The sequence below is a fragment of the Cuculus canorus genome, chromosome 1 (assembly GCF_017976375.1).
Source record: "Cuculus canorus isolate bCucCan1 chromosome 1, bCucCan1.pri, whole genome shotgun sequence".
NCBI classification, from domain to species: domain Eukaryota; kingdom Metazoa; phylum Chordata; class Aves; order Cuculiformes; family Cuculidae; genus Cuculus; species Cuculus canorus.
This window is the reverse complement of record NC_071401.1, coordinates 70,281,284-70,304,086: the sequence shown is the minus strand read 5'-3', so window position 1 is coordinate 70,304,086 and position 22,803 is coordinate 70,281,284. Positions and strand designations below refer to the sequence as shown.

Sequence of the window (22,803 nt, the reverse complement as noted above, 5' to 3'; positions counted from 1 at the left end):
CCCTTTAGAGAAACTAGCACCTGAGTAGAATCCATGTGGAAAAGTGGATGCATAAACCCTGTCTGTGCTGACATCTTTGTTTATTTTGGTGATGACAAGCCTGAGGACAGGATTTGTCAGTGATGCGAGTCTCTGCTCTGGAGAGCTCTGTAAAACATCTCAGAAATTATCTGACAGGATGAAAAAATGCAAAACACAAGTCACGGGTGACAGCAGAAGCAGCAGTGTGTTAGACTTATCCATCCGTCTTGAAACACAGCAGCTCCTATCCTCGGATATCATGTATAGTTCAGACCTGTTTTACTTTTACCATAATGTCTGCCTGGTGTTGGAAATGTTGGAGGGCAGAGTTTCAAAGAACAACTGTTCTTTTCCGAAGAATGCATTGTTTCCAAATGGGGTATTGGTTTGTTCTTGCCAGGCGCAGCACATGAATAATACTGGAAATAAAATATCCTAAACATCTCTCCATACTGAGCTTGCTTGCAGTATGAATTGTTGTAGAAACTGGTATAAATCAAATATCTTGTGTGATAAATGCTTATTAATGTTCCTTGGCACATAGCTGGAGGCGTGAGAAGGGTGGTTAAAGCTTCCTTGATATTACAGTAATTGCTAGAAATATTTACTGGAAATGATGTTCATAGGAACTCTGAAAATGTGTCTCTGCAGACTCCATGAATTTGACGAACAAGTTGCAGCGGTTCGTGAGGGGATGGCTCGTGTGGTTCCAGTTCCTCTACTTTCGCTGTTTACAGGATATGAACTGGAAACTATGGTATCAATTTCTGTTTTGTTACTTCTCTCAGGCTAGCTAATTGGAAGTGAGATTATTCACTTATTTCTTACTAAGTAAAAACCCACATTAAATGCTATTTATAATACTTGGTCTTTAAAGGTTTCGTCCGAGGAATGATGAGAAGATGTTTAATTGCCCTCTCAGTCATGTTAAGGTTTTTTTGATATAGCTGAGCAGTGATGTTTTGAATTATTTCTGGAAGAAACAAACAACAAAGTGAAAAAACACCACAAAACAGGGACCTAGGAGGCAAATTGAGATATTTATCCCAAGTAAAATGTTTAATTTTTTATGTAATTCAGGAATATGAAAAAAAGGTTCATTAATGTCCCCTGATGGGAAGGTGTAAGTTTAGCATTATTGTAATGGGAGGTTATGCACAGCACCTCGAATATTTGAATTTTCATTTTGTCAGTATAAAAGCTGTTTAAATATTTCAAAGGAATGGGATGAACGAATTGCCTGTAATTGATTTGATCAGACTTTGTAGCCTATCACTATATTTTGTTTTTCAGGTCTGTGGCAGCCCAGATATTCCACTTCACCTTCTGAAATCTGTAGCAACTTATAAAGGCATTGAACCAACTGCTTCCTTGATACAGTGGTTCTGGGAAGTGATGGAGTCCTTCTCCAATACAGAGCGATCTCTCTTCCTGCGTTTTGTGTGGGGCAGAACAAGGCTTCCCAGGACTATTGCAGACTTTAGAGGGAGGGACTTTGTTATTCAGGTAAGGTGGATGGAATGGGGTGGGGTTTTTATTGTAAAAGGCTGATAGTGAAGAGGTAGTAGAACGAGGTAATGAGAGAACAGGCTGATTTCATCAAGCTGTTTATGCAACATTGCATTGTATATTTCACAGTGCAACAGAGACCTATAATGTGTACAGATATTTTTCTCTCTGGACTCAGGCAACAGGATATTAGTTTCACTTCCCAGCCATTTGCTTCTCTGGATTTGGATAGTTTTCCACTGTCAGTCACATTGACTGTTTTGCTCACATTTACTTAGTATTTCATTCAGCTCAGTAATCATTTCAGCCAAATTAAAAAATGACTATTGTCAAATCATGTTTTGTTATTTGCTGAAGTAACATAATCTTTTTTAGATTGTTTGCAGGCACATACTCGTAATCACAGCCGCTCATATATGTCTAGTTTTATTTATTTAGTGTAGGGAAAATGGATTTGGTCTTCTCATTGTTCTTTTAACAGAATTCAGCATCAGAATCAGAAGTCTAATAGGCTGATAAAAACATTCACCAGTATTATTTTGATATTTATTTGAGGTTTGGGCAGTGAATCCAAAATATTATGCTTTTTGCTTTCAACAGGTATTGGATAAATACAACCCTCCGGACCACTTCCTTCCCGAGTCATACACTTGCTTCTTTCTCCTGAAGCTGCCCAGATATTCCTGTAAGCAAGTACTAGAGGAAAAACTGAAGTATGCCATTCACTTCTGCAAGTCTATAGACACCGATGATTATGCTCGGATAGCACTGACAGGGGAGCCGGCAGCTGATGACAGTAGTGATGATTCTGATAACGAAGATGCAGATTCATTTGCTTCAGATTCTACACAGGACTACTTAACAGGACATTGAAAAAAATAATATAAGGTATAGTTGTCACAAGCACTAAGGCAAAATGCCAAAATGTCAGTGAAGCCAAGGACAGTTTAGGGCTTGGAATATAGATTATGTAGTCAGAGGGGATGGTAATTGTCTGAACATGGAGAAGGCGTTTGCTACTCACAGTAGGAATTAAGGGTTACATCTTAAACCATCAGCTTAGACTAAATGGCACAGTATATGGGCATTTAACGTGTATTTTAAGAGCTGAAAGTGGTCCCCCGTAATGCTGCACTACATTTAGAACCTTTGTGTTTACTGAAGTGTTGTAAATGTTTATATAAATATGGTAGTGCAGCATCCAAAAGGCAGTGAAACCTTTAAAGTGTGGGTGCAATAGGTTTTTTCATATTAAGTGTTGTGTTCTGTGCATCTTCTTGATTGTATATTGGAAATACTGTGCAACAACTGAATAGTATTATAAATATTTCAATTAACTTTACTAGAAGTTTGTTAAAAATTTTTGAATTAACATTATTCCTTGAAATTCTTCTATAGATAATAAAAACGGCCAATAGTTTCACCTCCACCCCTGGTTTGTATATTTTAGCTTATGCATTATTTATCTCAAATTTGATACCTTTCTGTGAAAAGCATCATAATTCTTATCATGGAAAGTGTACTGTATATAATTTGTGCCATGTAAATGCAAAAGTTATAATTTCCCTCCAATAAAAGTTCTGCCACAGACAAAAAGAGTGTATGGCTTTTAATGTAGTGCATTTCTGATATGGGATGAAGTGTGCAACAGCTCTACCAAGAAATGTTTCCTGCGTGTCACAACTGTTGACTGAACGCTGCTAGTGCTGCTCCACCAATAGTAGGTGCATTGCTATAGGTAGAACATAAGTCATAATAAACTCAGAGCAAGTCTACTCAAAGCTAATTTTACTCTTGGACAACTGGGAAAAAGTTTGCTTTTTAGTAGGTGTGAGGGACAGATGTCAAGTGCCTAAATGCGAGTAGAAGAGTGTATATATATATATATGGCACTCATATATTGTCTCTGAGAAAACTAGATCATTTTACAGGGCTTGATCACAAAACATTGTGCATATGGAGTAGCTCATTTGAATAACTCCTTGAAATCAAGTGGTGTTCAGGCAGGTATTATTTACTGTTTACTACAGAGCATGTGCACTAGTTTTTTGAAGTAGGAAAATAAGATTTAGATGTGCCAAAGCACTAACACTTTGCTATCTATGTGTTGTTAATACATTAGAGTTTGAAATCTGTGGGCCTCTGTTATGCACTGAAGATCTCTTGTGATAAAATGCTCCTTTCTCAATCTCCTGTCTTGCTGCAGATTCCAAAAGTCAAGCCTGTGCCCTGTCCTCCAGCTTTGCTCTGTCTGCTGATGAAAAAAGCTGAATATTTTTTTAAGTCTTAAAAACTGCAAACCCCCAAAACCTTAAGCAACCTCTTTTATCTTTGCTGCTGAATTGAATTTCTCCTGAGGTAGAGAGTAGAGAATCTAGTAGAGAGGTGCTCATGTGGTTGTCTGCTGTCCTTTGCCATGGTAACACCGGCACCCTGTAGGCATCCAGCTTGATCAAAGAGGTTCTGTAGTTAGCTCTTCAGGAGACGTGATGGATGAGTCATGCCCAAATACCACAAGCCCAAGGACTGAGACAGAGTTCAATTGCCATTCCTGAATTTCAAACCCTGTTTGAGGAAGCTATGAATTACTATACTATGGAAAATTGTATAACTTGCTTAGGGGAAAGAAAAAAGGAATATCAGAGTGTTTCTTCCAAAAAAAGCAAAAAGGAAACGTTCTTCTTCTAAGCAAGCAGTCTGCTTTGTGAATGAGTGAATCGCATAACTGATTTTTAAACCTTCTCCTTTGCTTTCCCTTCATAGCAGAATATTGGATGCCTTTTTACAATATGAAGTGTATATCCCTTATGGTCTGACAGCATTTCTGAGTAGTCAGTTTTGCTCTTGAAAAACTATTGCTCCAAGTGGTCAGAAAATGGGATTTACTCTTATTTGGCTTTTAGGTGCAAATTCTTAATCTGAGAAGGAAGAGGACTCAATCTGGCAAATGAAGAATGGATTGCTAGTGCTTCTTTCCCTTCTTCATATGTTATTTCCCTGTAAAGCCGAAGATGATTGTTTGATTTATTATAAAGCTTTATCATTATGAAATTGCAGAAGGCTGAGAGCAAAAATCCCGTCCTATGTTCAAAATTGCTCTTTGTTGCCTGGGTAAATTCCTAATACCTCTAAAACCACCTAGTGGCTGCTAAACAACCTGTGAATATGGAGGTCATCGAGTCCCATCAGAGAGTTTAGGGGCCATGTAATAGGTTTCATTTAGAATTGTGCTATTTGTTCCTAAACTGTGGTACTTGCCTCCCCTGCAAGCATCTTTATCAGCAGACTACGTGCAAAACTAAATCAGTTGCACTCTTGTAGAAACAAAGGGAAGCGGTGGCTTCCAAAGATCTCGTCGATAAATATTTTTACTTTTTTAGCTTAAATAAATTGTACAGGGGTGTAGTCTCCTGTAGATGTCGCCTTTCAAGGTTAATCTCCTGAAGAATCTTACATTTAAAATTATGGTGTTAACTAAAACATGCCAACATGGCTCTTTTACTCTATTGAGGCTCAAGGGTGAGAGACTGGTAGAAGAGTTATTCTGTCTTGGAGTCATGTCCTTACTTTAAGTGGAAACTGCAGCAAAGCAATCCAACTGTGAATGTGACACAGAAGCTTTGTGAATCAATGCTCCTAATACTTGGAAAAGATTCTGCTGATTTGCATTTTTGTCTCAAATGTGAATGTTGTCACCAACAGTGATAGAAGAGATTGGGGATTTTGCCTGGTTGTACCCTGGGAACAATCGTTCTGTCATTCCAATAAAATGACTCAATAGCACAAATGACTTAATAGCACCATGCTACAAGTAATAGAGGAAGAAAACACTGTACAATGGTTGGTATGGTCTAGGAGCCACCTGCCTGGGAGCTTGTGGGTCCCGTTGGGTGCATATGACCTTGGCAGAATGACAGGAATTTGGTGGGATTTTTTTATAGCTATTACAGGATTAAGGTATGTTAAGAGTGTGGCTGTCTCCTGGCCCTATTGCTCAGCTCCTGGAGCCCACCCTGTGGTCTCTGTTTAGGCTGAGTGATGTGGCTGCTGCTTTGCCCTTTGCAGGTTCAGTCTGAGATGCGTATATCCCAGAGACACACAGGATACTGACGTGGCCAGTCACACCCCACTAGCTATGGGTTAAAGACCCTCACTTGTTTTTGTAGCTGATGCTGAAACTCTGCTTCTGCCAGTATCTGGCACCCATTTTCAGTCACTCCCACTCACCAGTAGCCAGCACTCGGTCCTTGCAGCATGCGTGAGATACAGAGTGTGATCCTGCAGGGATAGTTAATGAAAGGTTGATTAAGAAGACAAGGCAGGTGGTGGTGATTAGGGACAGGGCTTAGCCAGACCATCATACTGACTGGCCCCATTTTGCATGCAACAAGCCTCTTGTATGCCCTTTTCTGTTTGCTCCTCCATCCCTCCCTGCCTCCTTTTCCCTGCACATCTCTCATCAGCAGGCACAGAGGCCTCCCAGTATCCTAGACCCTCAAGTTTGCATCCCTGTCAGTTGCAAAGTCCTAATTTGCCTGCAGGTTCTTGCCAGCCCATAAGTTACTGTGACTGACTAGCTCTGGTTTTGGTTATTGTGTTTGTTAAGGTTAATTGTTTAGGTTTCAGGGCTCTGTGTGTTTATCTACCTCCCTTTCATTATCCTCCTGGCTGACAAAATAAGCATCCCCGTGCTTCGCTCATCCTTGCTAATTAGTGTGACTCACCTGGTTCTTTCTCATCCTGATCTCCCCCATCGTGTCTTGGTCAGGTTTGTTTCTCTCTGTTCGTGTTTATGGCTCCTTTGACCAGATACCGTCAAAGGAACAGACGCTCTCTTACCCTTACAAGTATGGTCAGACGTGGTTTATTAGTTGGCTGTGCAGCTGCGGAATTAGCTGTAAGGTGCCCTATCTGGACATGATCAAAGAGGCATGGAGAAGTGGACTTCCAAATGTCAGCATTGTTGGCAAGCGTGCAAAGAACGAAATTTATACCCAGCAGGGTGAAATGTTCTCTTCAAGAGCATTTTCACAGTGCTGGTATGTGTCTGACAAGGACCAAGTAGACAGCTGAAGGATACATAGAGAGGCATAGAGCACACTGAATGTGTATTTAGAGAGGGTATGGCCTGGAGGCTAATGAGTTGTCTCCCGTATAATAAGACCAAGCTCTTTCCTGCAGAGGTGAAAGTTAGGAGGACAGGCTACAGGGCTTCCAACCATATCTGAGGGTAGGCCCATACTGGCAAGATGTGTGTGAGATCTATTAGACTTTGAGCTTTTTCCAAAGTTCTCCACCTGTAGGTGTAGTGGATAAAATTCCCTGTGTCAGGAGAGGGCTATACTGGCAATTTACTCACTGATGCTGGATCCTGGCTTTTCTAGGTGCGTGATGCATGTAAATGAAGCCGTAGCCTGCAGCTTCATGAAGAAATCGAGAGTGAGTGTAATTCTTTATCTGCAGTCAGGGCCAAACAACACTGTGAGAATTTATTGATGAGACAATGCTAGTGGACAGTGGGGGTGTAAGGACTGCAGACCAAACAATTCAGCAACAATGAGCAGTTACAAAAGGAAGAATTGTCCTCGCGGGGCAGTTTCAATGGCATTCAGTGCAAAAACGCCATTTTAACCTGATAATGAATAAAGCCTAGACTGGAGTACTTCTGGGTATTCCCCAAGACACAAGCATCCTGCCTGGAGAAAGTACAAAGAGAACTACATCTCTGGTAGTGTTACAAAGCAGACATGAAGGAGAGGTCAGAAAGAGTGGAAATGTCTGATGCAGAAAAGCTGGATAAAACCACCATGCTAAATCTTTCAATATGCAAAACACTGGGGTAAAAAAGAGAAATGACCAGTTGTCCACAGTTATCCAAAGCAGATGGAGGAGAGTTTCCTTACAGCAGAGATACTTGACACTCGCCCCCGCCCCCCTGCCTCATACTTTCTAACTTTAGAGACATTTAAGCACCAGAATGCCCCATCTAGGCAGATTGTGAACTCTAGGCAACAAGAGTTTTAACAACCTTGTTAATACTTCAACCTTGGCAATACTTCAGCTACCTGCAGCTGCTCAAACAGATTTCTTGAGTCCTCTCAGCTTATTTGCTATTCCTGCAATGCTCTATTCATTATTAACTTCTCTGAAAAGAGATTCTAGTAAGTAGAACAGACTCTGCAATGGCACCCTGTCCATCAAGTTCTAATGAAGGTGGCTTGAGACATCCAAGCTCAGTGTGGACAAGACCCTTGAAGTCTTTATCAATTACTAAGAGTGAAGACGCTGAATCTTTTCAGCTGCCTGTTTTTTCCAGTGTGGACGTGCATTGGTTCAACAAGATCCTTTGTTTTTCAATAAAAGCTTCTTTAAACAGATAGCGACTTCTCTTCATGTACAGCTGACCCTATCAAGGCTTGCTGATCATTTAGGATGATGCTATTCTGAGCTGCAAGAGTCCTCTTGTGCCTTCCTATGGCTCCATCCAGAGCTGCACATCTCCTGGGAGGGAATGCCACTGCTGTGGCTGAACACAGCCTTTCGGGATGAATGGGCTCCTCCACCCCGGGTGAACCTAGGTCTCACAGCACCCTAGCTCAGTGGTGGTTCTGGTTTATGGCCAAATGCAACTCCCACCTCACACGCTGCACAGAAGCTGCTGGTGGCTGTTTTTCAATGAAAGTTTCCGTTCTCTGGTTTATTAGGTGACTTCAGAGCCAAGGTCACTGGCCCAGTAAGATGGGCGTGGGAGAGAAGCACTGCTAAGCCAGTCCTGCCCTTGAGTCCTTCTTGTTGTTCCTCTTTAGCAGTCCCCCAGGACTGCAAATACCTGCCAAAATGCCTACTGCCCTCCCAGATGCAGGGCTGTGTGCTGGCCACGGCTCCCTCTTTTATGGTTGCAGGGAGGGAAGACCTGCTGAGCTGTGAGCACGCTTCTTGTCAAAAAAGCACAGCCTCAAAGACAGCCACCATCTTGACCACTGGAGAACGATGTGTCGAGGCCCAAGGCTGGTTTGCAGGGGAGAAGTGATGGGAATACATGGAAGGGTGTGGAGGCAAGACTGCCTCTGTTATCTGCAGCTGCCACATTCTTCCAGTGATGCCCTGAGAGGCAGGGAGGCCACGGATAAGGAATGCCCCTTGTCCATCAGGTAAAGTGTGCTGTTCTGCAGGAATCCCTGCCACACAGCGGGGCCTAGGTGTCTCCAATATTTTGGAAATGCCTTGTTCTTTTGTTTCTGATCCTTTTCCTCTTTAGTATTTCTGCCTTGTGGAAACCTTTCATCTTGGTCCCACTTGCAGACTCAATGTTTGCATCCTAGCCAGCTCCTTTGTTGGAATAACCGGCATTGTCATCTTACAGGGCTGGATGTCAAGTTTCAAGACTTTTAGTGTTGGATCAAAAACACAACAGCCTCATGGCAAGGATAACTAAATGTTGTTTAGGCTTATTTTACCAATTCAAACTCACTTAGATGATTACGGTGGTGGGTGAAGTAGATGTTATCAAGCTCAGTGGTAACATTAGTTATCATCTGTCCTGCAACCAGTATGAAGCTGATCCAAATTTTACGTTGTAGGCATTGGCTACTTCGGTGCAAATGCCACCCTGTGACCAGGTAATTTGTCTGTCTAGTTTGTTATGAACATATCAAAATTGTTTATTGTGAAAATGGCAACTACTTTGGAAACAGGAGTCTGTTTAACCATTGTTATGCACTGTCAGAAGACAAATATTTGGCATTATATGTGCCAAGGGAGGAAAGCCCTTGGGACTAAGAAATACGTTTGCTATCAAATTGTTTATAAAGGCAAGTACGAGTCCAGGTGACATCCAGGCTCCAGGTGAAATAATTTCTTGCTTCAGTCCCTGGGTTTGCCTGTCAGTCTTGGTCCAACAAAAAGCACTTCCTGTGTGCTGCTGGATGTCAATACCACTTTGATGTTTCCTTTCAAAATATTGCTTGATCTCAGGCAGATTGCAGTGGTGTTAAGTTACCCGTGTAGAGACATGACCAAGGGAGGAGAACCCTGTGGGAGACTTTCAAACTTTCTGTGTGGTTAAGGCACAGGACTGGGAGTCAGGAGATCAAAGTTCATGTGTGGTACAGAAAAACTATTTAAACATGTAGGCTACAATGATAAAAGTGATCTTTTAGTGCTTAGGTAGGAGTGCTACACACATTTATTTGATGAAGCCAAGGCTTCATACTTGCCAGGTGATGCACTGCAGAGGATTGGCTCATCCCACCAAGAAAAGGCTGCTGTCCTGAAAAGGGAGCATGGACAAACAGAACCGATGGTCACAGGTCTGGTAAAATGTGTGTTGCTATGTCCATGAAAGCAGCCTTAAAAGCAGTAAACGCTGAGTGGGAGGAGGAAAGAGTAAGCAAAATGTCACCATGCTTGCTTGCTTCACACTGTCACAAGAGTTGGGAAGGATGTGGTTGGCGTAACCACGTCCAAGAAATGCAAGTAGGATTGACCTTATGTCTATATGCAGGCCAATGTTGGTCTGGGAATTGCTTTCCAAAGATGTAAGAGTTAGAGAATGTAGAGTCAACTAATGGAAAGTAGTTTGAACAAATATTGCTTTACAGTAGCTGGCTACAGAAATGACTCACATGCTCAAAGCGTGGTTTTGGGATATCCATTTATGCAAAGCTTTGAAGTCAGAAGTGGGGAGGGCAAAATCCCTGGCTAGAACTTGCTTGCAGGCTGTTTAATCTGAAAGATTAAACTGTACAAGTTGTTTTCTTCCATTTGGGAGTGATACAAGCTTCTCATCACCTTCATCTTCATCTTCTATTACCATCTCATCTCTTACAGAGTGGTGGAAATTGCTGCTAAGGCCTTACGGGTGATGTTAAAACAACTGCTCTGTAGTACCTCTGGGGGATTCAGGTTACTTTCTGGTTTCAAAACTCCTCTGAGGTAGTAGTGTTTGCAGGAGTAGTGAGTGCCCCCTCTACCCATCAGAGCCTAGGTCCATCTTTCCTGCTGCTTTTAGGAAAGAAGTGAATTGCAACTACTCAGCATGCATTTACCGATGTGGCTCTTCTTGGGGTAATTGAATGAGTTTTCAGTAACTTCTCTGCTGCCTGATGAAGACGGCAGCTCCTAATAATAGCATCGTAACCTGCTGTGTTGGGAGAGGTTGCAAGGTACCTTCTCTGAGTTAAACATTAACTAGCCTGAAAAGCCACCTTGGGAGTGATGAGCTGCTCTGAGAAGGGGGGATACTATGTGGGGGTTAGATTTTGACATGATGGAGGTCTTTCATCTGGTGAGTTATCAATTGTCATTAACCAAAATGATGATTTCCTAGCACCAGTATGGACTTCAGATTGCCAACGCTGAGCAGTCCTCAGCACCCTGTGTGATGAGATCCATCCTTCAGAGATGAGCATTTGAATGTAACTCAGAAACACAAGGTTGGCTGTGATCCGTGAAAGGTGCTCCTGGTGATGGTGTAGAGCTGATTTCCTTATAGTATAGCTTTTGGTCTGTTGGAGTTACATAAGTGAATAGAGTTTTTACTAAATTGTTCATCAGTCATTATGGTCGTGCAGTTTTCTGCTGTAGAATACTGGACCTTTTGGATCAGCTTCATAAGGATGATAACTAACCTTATACTGAGCTTGGTAACATCTACTTCACCCATCACCGTAATCATCTGAGTTTGAAGTGGTAGAATGAGCCTACATAACATTTAGCTATCCATGCCGTGGGGCTATTGCATTTTTGATCCAACACTAAAAGCCTTGAAACTGGACTTCCAACCCTCTAAGCTGACAATGCCTTTAAAGTGGAAAGCTCAGACCACCCATGACGAGTTACCACTTGAAATTTGTGGCCAGCACAAAAAAATAGTGAAAAAGATGATAGAAAAGGAGAAGCTGAAAAAAAAAGCCATTGGGAATTACTGGAGCTGAACCTTTAAACAGCTGTGTTGATGTTAATGTGAGTCATCTCCAACATTCCCATAAACACTCCTTTTCCATGGAGAGTAAAAGATCATGAAAAAAACCCAGGATGTGAGATGAAACGTTGTCTTGTAAAATATGCTTCTCCTCCATTCAAGTCTGACGCGGAGATGAGGATTTATGGTGAGATTTCTTATAGGTGAGCTTATGGGAGCCAGCTATGCTTTAAAGGGCCTGGAAAGAAAATGATCTTCACCAGTTTGGAAAATGTTGAGTTCAGCCCTGCAGCAGTGGAGATGTTTTTGCTCAACCAGACTAACGTGACAGATTCTGTGAAATGGGACTTGCACATGTTAGAAGATGTTAGAACTTTCCTAGCAGAATTGTATGTAGAGCATGTATGTATCATTAATTATCATTATGTATTATCATTAATTATGCAAATATATGGCAAAAAATGGTAGAGGACTATGTAATTCTGGTGGGAATAAAAAAAACCTTCTGAACCACTTAAACTTTGTTGAAAAATCATAGCAATCAAATACCTTCTTTTATGAAAAATTCAGAAAACTTCCCCGTTTAAACAAATTAGTTTCACATCTTCTCCATATCCTCTGCTCTGCCTCACACACAGAAATAATAAGTCCGTAACCCTATTTAAGACTGAGTCTGCATGGACAGCTGCATAACTATCCTGCAGTACTTATCTCTCTCGCTCCACTTCAGACCAGTGCAGGGTGGAGAATCAGAGAGGTGGCGGAGAGGTGGCATATTACTCTGGAATAGGTGTGGAGACTGGCATAGGTGCAGAGGGCTGTAGAGTTTGGATCCATTCTGTACTTGTTTCTCTATGTAGACAAGATAACTGCACAGATAAAGGTTTATCTTTGTCATTGCCTCAGCTGAGTTATGATTAACCCTAAGGATATGGTATGACCTTTGAACACGAAGGTCCTCTTGTATAATGAGTAGTCTCATGCTGTTTTGACGTACGTGCTCAATGCATACAAGGGTGTTTGCTCTTGTAATTACATCCCCTTAAACAGAGAGTCACGTAACGGTCCTAATAGCACTCTGTGTATCTCCTGCATGCTGCTTTTCTTTCTTTGGATGCCTGAAACATGGTACAGATGCCCATGAGCTCCCTGGCCTGCAAAGATTGACAGCGTTTGGCATGTGGCACAGCTGAGATGGCCAGGGTCAATGGCTGAAAGCAGGAATAATTTCAGGCAGGCAGTGAATGCCACCTTTCAGGGCGCAGAGCTGAAAGGGTACCATTATAATATGCATTCTTCCCCAACCGTATCCCATGATCTGGTGCGTGGAGCCTTTCGCAGTGGATCCAGGCACAGACAACAAGGCTGGGCTGAACGCCCACCTCCTTGCCCACAGCATGCTGTGAGCAAGTATCGAAAGTTCATGGATGCTCTGCTCTTCCTTTATCACGCTAGCCAGCGTGATAAAAACTGTAGCTTGATGTGAAACATTTAAGAGACCTCTGAGAGAAGAGTCCATGGAATGTTTGTTTGATATCACCAGGGACTGAATGAGAAGACCACCACTACTATCTTAGCCTCACCCTGAACGAAAAAGATCTCAGGTTTGGCTGCTGGAGATGGATTTCTTCTGGTTTTCCTTGCTGCAGCCCTGCTTGGAATGACTACTTGTTTCCATGTGATCCATAAGATGAATCTTTGATGTTGACTGGTTAACTGATTTAGTTTTCTTTAACTCTGGTATATATCAGCACAGGCTCCTTGACTGGCAAATCAACATCCAAATCTTAACTTGTCACTGAGCAGGCAGCGTTGCTGGAAAAACTGTAGAGTTCCTTTTCAGTAACTGCAGGAGATGACAGCCACTTGTCACAATCATTACAGCTGGACAGTTTGCAAGCATGAACTATAGACTAGGTATTAACACCCTCCATATGAATTAACTTTCTACTTTCACTTCTGAAAAAAGTTATCCTATTAGTATTTCAAGTTGGTGTTGAGCAAATGGACTATTCTGCCCCATGATTTCACCAGTTCTGCTTGCTTCCACTCCTCTCATCATCCTTCACACCTCTGGACTTCTTTTCTATTGCAGACAGACCTTTACATGGGTGGGAAACAAGAAGAAGAGCTAGGAGCATACAAGTAGAAAAATGATAACTGGAGGAGAAAGAAGGAGACAAAACAGCTCAGACACAGTCTGGAGAGTTTTAAACCTCATCCTGAAGTGGACACTTGGCTGTGGTCTGGATGTCCCTTTCTTAGACTCTGCTGACTGCATTTATCATCTCCAGGAAACACAAAAGGAAGTTTAGACCTGTGGCTTTCATGTAGACACCTGAAATTTACCATAATGGACCCTTTCCTACTTTAGGCTGGGATGATTTGTTCATTACAGATGAACAAAAAAAATATTTTATTTAAACTGTAGGAGAGTGGTTAGTCTAGACACCCAGTTTTCACATGGCAATAGCAGCACAGTGAGAGTGAATGAGGTGGTGGGTGGAGGAGGTGCTCCTTCCATGGGTGGAGAACACCATGAGCAGGCTTCCTGCTGCCCTCCTGTGCTTCCAGCCCCCAGAGCTGAGCAGGCAGCACTCTCCTGCCTGGAAAGTCTGTCAGGAATGTGAAAGCCCCTCTCTGTTGGTCTGAGCTACCGTGAGTTTCTCACAGCAGTCAGCTTGCTTGCAGGAATGTTGTTCCCTACTGGGAAACAAGTGTTTATTCACCTCTACAGCTGGAACTTGTTTAGCACACCTGGGCTATGATCTTATTTATTTATATATTTATTTATTTACCTTAACTTGAAAAACAGAGATGCATGGTAATTTTGTCCATGAAAACCTTCACAGGATATGTTGGAAACTATAATTTTGCTCTAAAAAGCTCCAGATAATGAAACTAAAACCACACCTAGTTTGCCACCCAGCTCTGGTCAGTATTAATTTGTAGAAGCTGAAAAGTTTAAAAACTAAGTATTAGAAAAATTATGTTTGAGTCCAGACCTCAGTTAGCTTTACTGTACAGACTCATGGATATGAAATCCTAAGTCGAATGGAACAAAATCACAGTGTTGTCTGCAATTGTGTTCTAGATGTGATCTTAAAATTTACTAGTATTTTTTTTCTTCTGTTTTTCTTCCCATTGCAGATTCTTCTGCAAGCAAAAGGTATGGTCTTCTATGTAGTTCATCAGCAGCATGCTGGATGCATTGTTTTCAGAGACCTGAGGTGTACGCTAAGCACCGCGTTCCCTAGTGCAGTCGTGTGAGTCTTGCTGCTGTTTTTTCCTTAATTTACTGATAGAATTAAGGAAGCAAAATAACTGAGTATTCTTCAGTGTCCTGTTCACTCCTGATGGCGTGAGCTTCCTCCAGCCTTTCAGTGTTTGTTCATTTGGATTTTCTTGTGAACATGGCCTAGCTCTCAGCTCTCCAAAGTTAATTTGTGAGCCTGTCTTCCCCAGCTATCCACTGGTTGTATTTTTCTCTTTGCCGCTTTCCCTCAGCCATCCTTTGATTGTCCTGATAAGAAGAGACTTTTTAAACAACTTCACTTTCCTGATTTAGCCTTGTCAGACTTCCACCCGCTTTATACTCCAACCTTCGCATTGATACCTGCATTTCTGTAACCCACACAGCCATTCTCATGCTTGGTGTTTCTGTTGTGCCACAGCTTTGGTCAAGACCCATCTGGATGCTGGCCCTACATGTCCTGGTTTGCATGGCTTTGGGAGGCAAGCCTTGCCTGGTTCCCTGTGCTTTTGCTACATTCCTATTGCCCTTGCTTTGCAGATCTGGGAAAATAATAATATATCCTAGATGCACTTCCCTATTCTTTCTCGCTGTGCTCAGACATCAGCCTCAGTTTCTCAGGACACAATTAAGGCTGCTGAAGTGCATCTGATGTCTTCTCCTTCTGAACAGTGGAGTCTTTCAGGTCTGCTCAGCTGCAGTTTGCACAGGATCTGCAGGTAACCTACTTCTGAAACCCCTTTCTGCCATAAGGGGTTGATTTCGCCTTTATCTGCTTTCCTTAAAGATACCTTATCTCCTGGTTTTGATGCTGGGTAACTTTCTTGTGCTAATGCAGACAGCTTAGAATCACTTCAGTTAATCTCTTCAGTACACTTCTCTGGCTAAACTGGACTCCTCCAGGCTCTTTATAACCTGGGAGGGAAAAGCCACTGCTCCTTCCAGTCCAGTGGTGTCGGCAGTTTCAGAAAGGCTGACAGAGCACAGTGAGCCCATGGCATCAGCTCGTGTATGCAGTGGCCTCCAAGTTGTCGCAAATTGATATGCAGATTTTAGGTTAGTTCTATATCTACCAGGAAATACCCTCACTTCTATCGCTTGGACTCCAGTTAAAGGCTTATAGGAAATAGATGAAAAAGCATGACTTTAATTTCCCATTTCACTAGAGTGCATGAAGTTGCTTATTTAAAATATAAACACAGGAAATATTTCTTTCAACTTCCCGGGTTTCTGCCTGGCATTCCACCGTTAATATGGCTGTCTCAGTGATGTAGCATCAATCTTAATGACAAGGCAGTTCAAATGAGGTGATGAGTGATTGGTGAACTCCTATGACAAACAGAGTAGCCTGCATCCCTCTTTAAATCCTACAATTACCATGCAGATAAGCAATGTCTTAGTAGCTAAAATAAACAATAGAAACATAAATAAAGTATTATAAAGTTAGAGGTGAATAATTAATCTTAATACATCAGAATGATATTCAAAAGGAGAACTAGATTCCCTTGCTGCATAAAATTGGATGGGAGGACACCTGTATGTTTATAATCTATATAGAAATTAATATTCCCATGGAAATTAACTTTTCTGTGATTAAAAAGCTGGCAGGTCTGTGATATTGGGGGTAGATATAAATAGATTTGCGTTCACAGAACATGACCAGGCACTTTTTTAGTTACAGGGATGTAAATAACTTCCTACAGCCTAACCTATTGTCACCTTGGTGTTTGTAGACAGATTAAACTAGAACTTATTTTGCAATAAAAGAGCAGCCATTACATGTGCACTTCAGCCTGGAGGTGGCAGGGAAGTTTTGAAAAACACACTTTTGGACAAGTAAGTACCTCCAGTAACAGCACAACTGCAACAATTTAATAGCAATTGCACAATGGGCCACCTTATCACATTTCCTCACAATACTTGTGTAGTAAGAGCCTCGTCCCAGCAGAAAGAAAAGAGACAGTCAATGGATGTACATTCATGATGTAAACCAAATCAGAACATTGACGATAACTGTTGATGACCTTAGGGACAATCCTAAGGGAGCTTGAAGCGTTCGTCTCTGTCTTGAATTTTAGAAGGTCAAAAATGGTTACTCATCTTTCAAGAATAATTACTTCTTTAGGAGGGCGCACAAGAAGCCATCAGTACGGCTTAATTAGATGCAGTTTTTCAAGGCAAAATACCAATAGCATCATTCTCTTTGTGAAGAACGAGTTTTGTATTATTTTCCTTTGTGTTATTCTGCTTGTATTTATGATACGAATGTAGCACCTGTTTCTTCGAATGGCATATACCGTATGGGGAGTTTAGATGATATTATCTTTTATCAGCTTTTGTCTGGCACAGGCAAAAAGATTTGGGCTGCTGTGGTGTTTAATTGACATTGCATTGAGTACTGCAATTATTGTGTAATTCGTAAAACTGAAATTCCAGTGTAAGGAATAAGAACGACTGTTCGTCAGGATTAGTACTTTCTAATGGCAGAAAAAGTGAATTCCCCTCCTTTCAAATACGGCCAGTTTTTCATAGCAAGAACTGTTAAATCTGCTCTTTTATAACTTCTGTGACAGTCGAATAATTGTACTTTTGCTCTGTTCTCCTCCTGCTTCCTGCTTAAAGTCCGGGCAGCACATGAAGTGTCTGCTCAGTGAAGCTAATCGTGATCTGTGTACTCTTTCCCTTTTTGCCACTTGTTACAATCATCCCAGGCTTTGGAAGAACTGTGTTTGGGCAGGGAGTAAGGGGTGCCGGGAGCAAGTCAAGTGCTAGTTTCTCACTGAAATCACATGATGGCAAATCTGGGAATTCCTGCTTCATTTATGAGTGTGCACAAGATGCAATGTCACTCTCTCCTCATCCAGAGATGCTTACTACAAAGAACTGAGCTGAATTCCACAGCAACAAAGTAATTTACCCAAATAAACTCTCTATTCAGAAAGCACCGGGCAACTTGCAGCTCTCTCCGCTGATCCAAGTAATTTATTTTTGAACATCTGTGCACCTTTTTTTTTTTTTTTTTATTTTGGAGGTTTTTATTTCCAAACAAAAGAACTGCTCCAGGAATTCTTCAAAAAAGCAGGTAAAATTTAATTTTTTTTTTACAAGAAATGATTTCTAGAATAGTATAATGCAGGTCTGTTATATTGAGAGGCAGAGTTTTAATATGTGTGAAAAATTAATATGCATAAAAAGTCTGTTAAGCTTTGCAAATAGTGCAGGGTCTCTCAACAACATTTATAAGTACCTGAGCATTCAGCACTGTATAATATCAGTGAGGTACATTGAGTATCTGTTATAAAATTCAGTGGTTTTTTCTTGTTACATTTCCTTTTACCTTTACATTGTCTCAAAAATTAACCTTTCCCAGAACGTTAAATATTTAAAAGACTGTTTCAACATTCTTCAAATTGTAGATTCTTTAAACTTAAACTTACTTCAACTTTTAATGTGTATTTTTTGCCACTCATTCTGTTTATGTGTAAGGGAAGTAGTTCAGGCTTACTTTTTGGGATGGATGGTCTTTTTATTTAAAAAAAAAATAATTATGTTTAGGTCTGTGTGTCAAGATAATATGTTGATGTCATGGTCTGAATGCGTCTCCAAACTCAAATGATTTAATAAAAAATGAATGAAGTTGGTATATACTCTCGTTACTTTTCTGAAGCATTCCTTTTCATGGATTTTACTCATGTTGTCTGTATTTGTAACATGCTGTTGTGATTTTTCCAGTCATCTTGCTGGAGTAGTGTGTCAGAAAAAAAGCGGTCTGCAGACCAACAATGGGCTGGTCTGTTCTGCTCAGCTCTGCTCCTGCTGCAGAAGGAAGAGGGTGAAACTGTCCCGCTTCCTGAGAACTTAAAGAATTTACAAATTAGCTGTGAAAGTTTGTTTTCCAGTAAATCTTAAGGCAAGAGGTAAGGGGATTAGTCACTTCAACAGAGCTACATAATTTTTATGGCAAATATTCATATATATGTTTTTGACAATAAAATCTATTATTCGTTTAAAGCATTCTGAAGAGCTGCAACTTTCAAGAGATATGGTTCAGCTGATGTGTAGGAATCTTTTTGCATTTTTTCGTACAGTCATAGATTTAAAACAGAAACTTATTTGCCGCCTAAGCCCTCAAAAAAGCAGCTGGTCGTCTCACAAGCTGTCATCAGAATTCCTGGTAGCTTTATGAGGGCAGCTCCAGGAATTGTCACCAAAAACTTAGCTTTCAACGCAGAATTTGATCTTTTGGCAGGAGGTTAATTTGGACCTCATCAGTTCTCTCTTGAAGCATCCACATGCTTTCTTCCGAGTTAAGCAGGTCACCATGAGTTAGTCTCAAACATCACTGAAACAAAGAAGGGAAATCATGGATGACGGAATTGCTGAAATCTAGGGCTGAGCAGATCCTGGTGAGTTAATGAGAGGATTTGTGTAAGTTATGGGCTTTTCCTATAGCTAAATCTAAACGATTCCTCACCACAAGCCTCTGGGAATGCTGTTTGAGTAGAAACAGAAGGAGTATTTAGGCTTGTGGACGTGTGAAACTGCTGTCAAGGAACAAATACGATTTTCCCTTCAGAAAGTGTGTTAAATAATGCTAAAGAAAGAATAGTTTCTACCTGTTTGGTAGCTCTGGCAATATGTTTTCTTTTACCTTTTCAAAGACACAATGCACTTTCGTAAGTATTTAAATTTCCTTGCTCTATCTCATCAGTAGCAGGGAGAGTTTTACCTGGCAGTCGTAATGGTCAGTGGGCTAATTATAGGGCTTTGAATAAAAATATGACTGGAAAAACCTCCAAGTAAGCCTTGCAATATACACAGATGAGACAGATGTGAGTCTCAAAGCTAAAGCTCCTGAAAACTGGTGAGGGAGTGGCAGAGACAATTTAGCAGCACTTCTGTAGGAAATGAGGGAGCTGAACTCACTAACAGGCACAAGTAAACTAACTGGGAGAGTCCTAAATGCCCCCAAACATTGCTCAAGATTCAGTCAAGGACCTGACTTTTTCAACAATGAGCTCAGTCTGTTACACACCACTGAAAGCAAGTGCCTTAGTTTTTTTTTTTGTGCCAGTGTTTTACTTTTACTTCTGTAACTTCTAATACATTTTTTCAAAACTGACAGTCTTGTGCTTGCATGCTCTTGCTAAATGTACTTTAATAGTTCATAGTGCATCAAATAGGGCTAATTTAATTTATAAGTAGGTGTTTCACCCTGCAGATGCAATTTCCCACTGAAATGATTTTTCCTGGTGCACTACACTAAGCACAGGAGAGAAAGTGCTAAACTATAGCCAGTAGTGTACAGTCATCTTTTATTTGAGCTGGAACCTGATGAACTCTCTGCCCACGGGTGACCCTTCATGTGACAGCTTGAGAGAGACTCTGGTAAAGCAGGGAATCACGGCGGATTGGTGTAGGGGTGTGGAGAAGTGAGGGGTTGTATTCATTAATCCCCATCTCCTCCTGCAGTGAGTTTTACATCCAGCTGCTCCTCAGGCTGTCTGTGTCTAACCTGGAATGTCTCGTTGACTTCTGAGGAATTTTACATAATGGTCAGGCTGGTCAGCTGAGAGGCAAGCATCAGCCAAATGCTCTTGCTGCTGTCATGTGTGCCAGGCTCTGGCCCTCGCCTGGTATGATTTCCTACAGGCATCACTGACTTGTTTTAAGCAAACATCCTTCTGGGTGGGCTGCGGCCCGTGGTGGTTTCAGCTGGTGGTTTGTGGGGATGGGGTAGAAGATAATATTTTCAGTGGTGCCTTGTTTAGACAAGGACCTATATTAGCTTTGAAAACTGACCTTATGGATTGATAGTGATATACTCAGTTCTGCCTAAACACTTCCAGTGTAGGTAAATAGGCTTCTGTTCCTCAGAAACTATGACACTTCAAAGCATTTACCGTTGGTATTTAGATGAAAAAAAAAAGAATTTGGGAATAAGAGACAGGTGAAGAATCCCTGAAGGAGAGCCTAATGGATGTGCTGATGAACTTGGCTACAGGAGACACAAAACTCCAAGCTGGTGTCTCCCAGAAGCTGTAACCGACTGGCTACTGGGAGCCCATCCCTTTCTCACATTGGGTTCATGGACTCAAAGAGTACTTGGCGCAAATGCTGGGCTACTTTAGGTACCTGAACTTACAGTAACTTTGTGTATTATCTGCCTCATCTAACTTTGAAACCGGACCTGATTTGAGCAGGAGCTGGACTAGGTGATCTCCAGAGGTCCCTCTAAACCTGGACTGTTCCTGATTCTGTGCCTTCCTTTGCAGTGGGTCTTTGGGTGGCTTCAGATCTTCCAGGCAAGAAAGAAACTTCAACCTGTGTCTAACCCACAGGAAGTGAATAACCTGATGAAGTCTCTTTTTCCCTGACCTAAGAGATACACAGAAACTGGTATAGTTGACCAGTTTGAGAAACTGATATTGCCCCAACAGCTTGTACTAAAAAGTATGGGCAGCAGAATTCCCAAAGTCAGGTCAAATGCTGGGCTGGTGAGACATTCAGGTGTAGTATTGGACCAGAGATTTTAATCCAGCTTACCTGTGTTCCAAATGAGTCCTTGGTCTTTTTGATGTTTTAGGACCCCTCTTTCAGTCTGCTTTTAACCAGAATGTCTCCAGTTGTCCAGGAGAAAACATAAAAAATAACATATCGCTCATATCACTTGTGAGGTAGTGTCACAGATTGGTAGCTGTTTGGAACAGGAGTTTGTGAATACTTGACATTGTCACGGTTTCAAAAGGTGGCTGGAAAAGTTCAAGCCATGGAAGTCCAAAAAGGGCTATGGAGAACAAAACTACCATTGCGTGCCCAGAGGCTGTAAATCCTTTGCGACTAGGGAAGGCAGAACATGGGACTCTTGGCAAGGGAGGGTAGCTCTGAGATACACTAGAATGGCTGGTCTGTAAGCATAGAATCATAGAATCATAGAATCATAGAATCATAGAATCGTAGAATCACAGAATAGTTTGGGTTGGAAGGGACCTTAAAGACCATCTAGTTCCAACCCTGCTGCCATGGGCAGGGACATCCCACTAGATCAGGCTGCCCAAGGCCCCGTCCAACCTGGCCTTGTACACCTCCAGGGATGGGGCAGCCACAACCTCCCTGGGCAACCTGTGCCAGCGTCTCACCACTCTCATAGTGAAGAAATTCTTCCTAATGTCCAGTCTAAATCTCTAGTTTATACCCATTCTCCTGGTCCTATCCCCACAAGCCTTTACAAATAGACCCTCTCCAGCTTTCCTGTAGCCCCTTCAGGTACTGGAAGGTTGCTATAAGATTTCCTGGGAGCCTTCTCTTCTCCAGGCTGAATAGGCCCAACTCTCTCAGCCTGTCCTTGTATGGGAGGTGCTCCAGCCCTCTGATCATCCTTGTAGCCCTCCTCTGGACCCCTTCCAACAGCTCCATATCCTTCTTACATTGAGGATTCCAGAACTGGACACGGTATTCCAGATGAGAAAGAAATAGAGGGGCAGAATCCCCTCCCTTGACCTGCTGGCCACGCTTCTTTTGATGCAGCCCAGGATATGGTTGGCCTGCTGGGCTGCAAGCGGACATTGCTGGCTCATGTCGAGCTTCTCCTCCACCAGCACCCCCAAGTCCTTCTCTGCAGGGCTGCTCTCAAGCACGTCATTCCCCATCACATACTGAAAACGGGGATTGCCCTGACCCAGGTGCAGGACCTTACACTTGGCCTTGTCGAACCTCATGAGGTTCTCGGAGGCCCACTTCTCCAGTCTGTCCAGGTCCTTCTGGATGGCATCCTGTCCTTCTGGTGTGGCAACTGCACCACTCAGCTTGGTGCCATCTGCAAACTTGATGAGGGTGCACTCAATCTCGCTGTCAATATCACTGATAAAGATATTAAACAGCACCGGTGCCAATACGGACCCCTGAGGGACACCACTCATCACGGATATTCATCTGGACTTTGAGACATTGACCACTACTCTGAATACAACCATCCAAACAGTTTCATATCCACCTTACCATCCACCCATCAAATCCATATCTCTCCAATTCAGAGAGAAGGATGAAGTGGGGGACTGTGTCAAAGGCTTTACAGAAGTTGAGATAGATCACATCCGTC

General features: G+C 42.0%; 2 protein-coding genes across 4 annotated transcripts in view; both read left to right on the top strand.

The window, feature by feature from the left end:
• Positions 1 to 3,137, top strand: part of HERC2 (HECT and RLD domain containing E3 ubiquitin protein ligase 2) — a 110,733-nt gene extending 107,596 nt beyond the window's left edge. For both annotated transcript variants that reach the window (XM_054058424.1, XM_054058415.1), the window contains exons 91-93: positions 673 to 778; positions 1,315 to 1,527; positions 2,131 to 3,137. In XM_054058424.1, the coding sequence (XP_053914399.1) occupies positions 673 to 778; positions 1,315 to 1,527; positions 2,131 to 2,403 (592 nt within the window). In that variant the 3' untranslated portion in view covers positions 2,404 to 3,137. The remainder of the gene's footprint in view (positions 1 to 672; positions 779 to 1,314; positions 1,528 to 2,130) is intronic.
• A 14,408-nt stretch (positions 3,138 to 17,545) lies between these two features.
• OCA2 (OCA2 melanosomal transmembrane protein) overlaps positions 17,546 to 22,803 on the top strand; it is a 188,547-nt gene continuing 183,289 nt past the window's right edge. Inside the window, exons 1-2 of one of the 2 annotated variants that reach the window (XM_054079259.1) lie at positions 17,584 to 17,613; positions 17,737 to 17,787. The gene's annotated coding sequence lies outside the window, so the exon portion shown is untranslated. Of the gene's footprint in view, positions 17,788 to 22,803 lie in introns of both variants that reach the window. The other variant, XM_009568932.2, reaches the window with a different exon arrangement.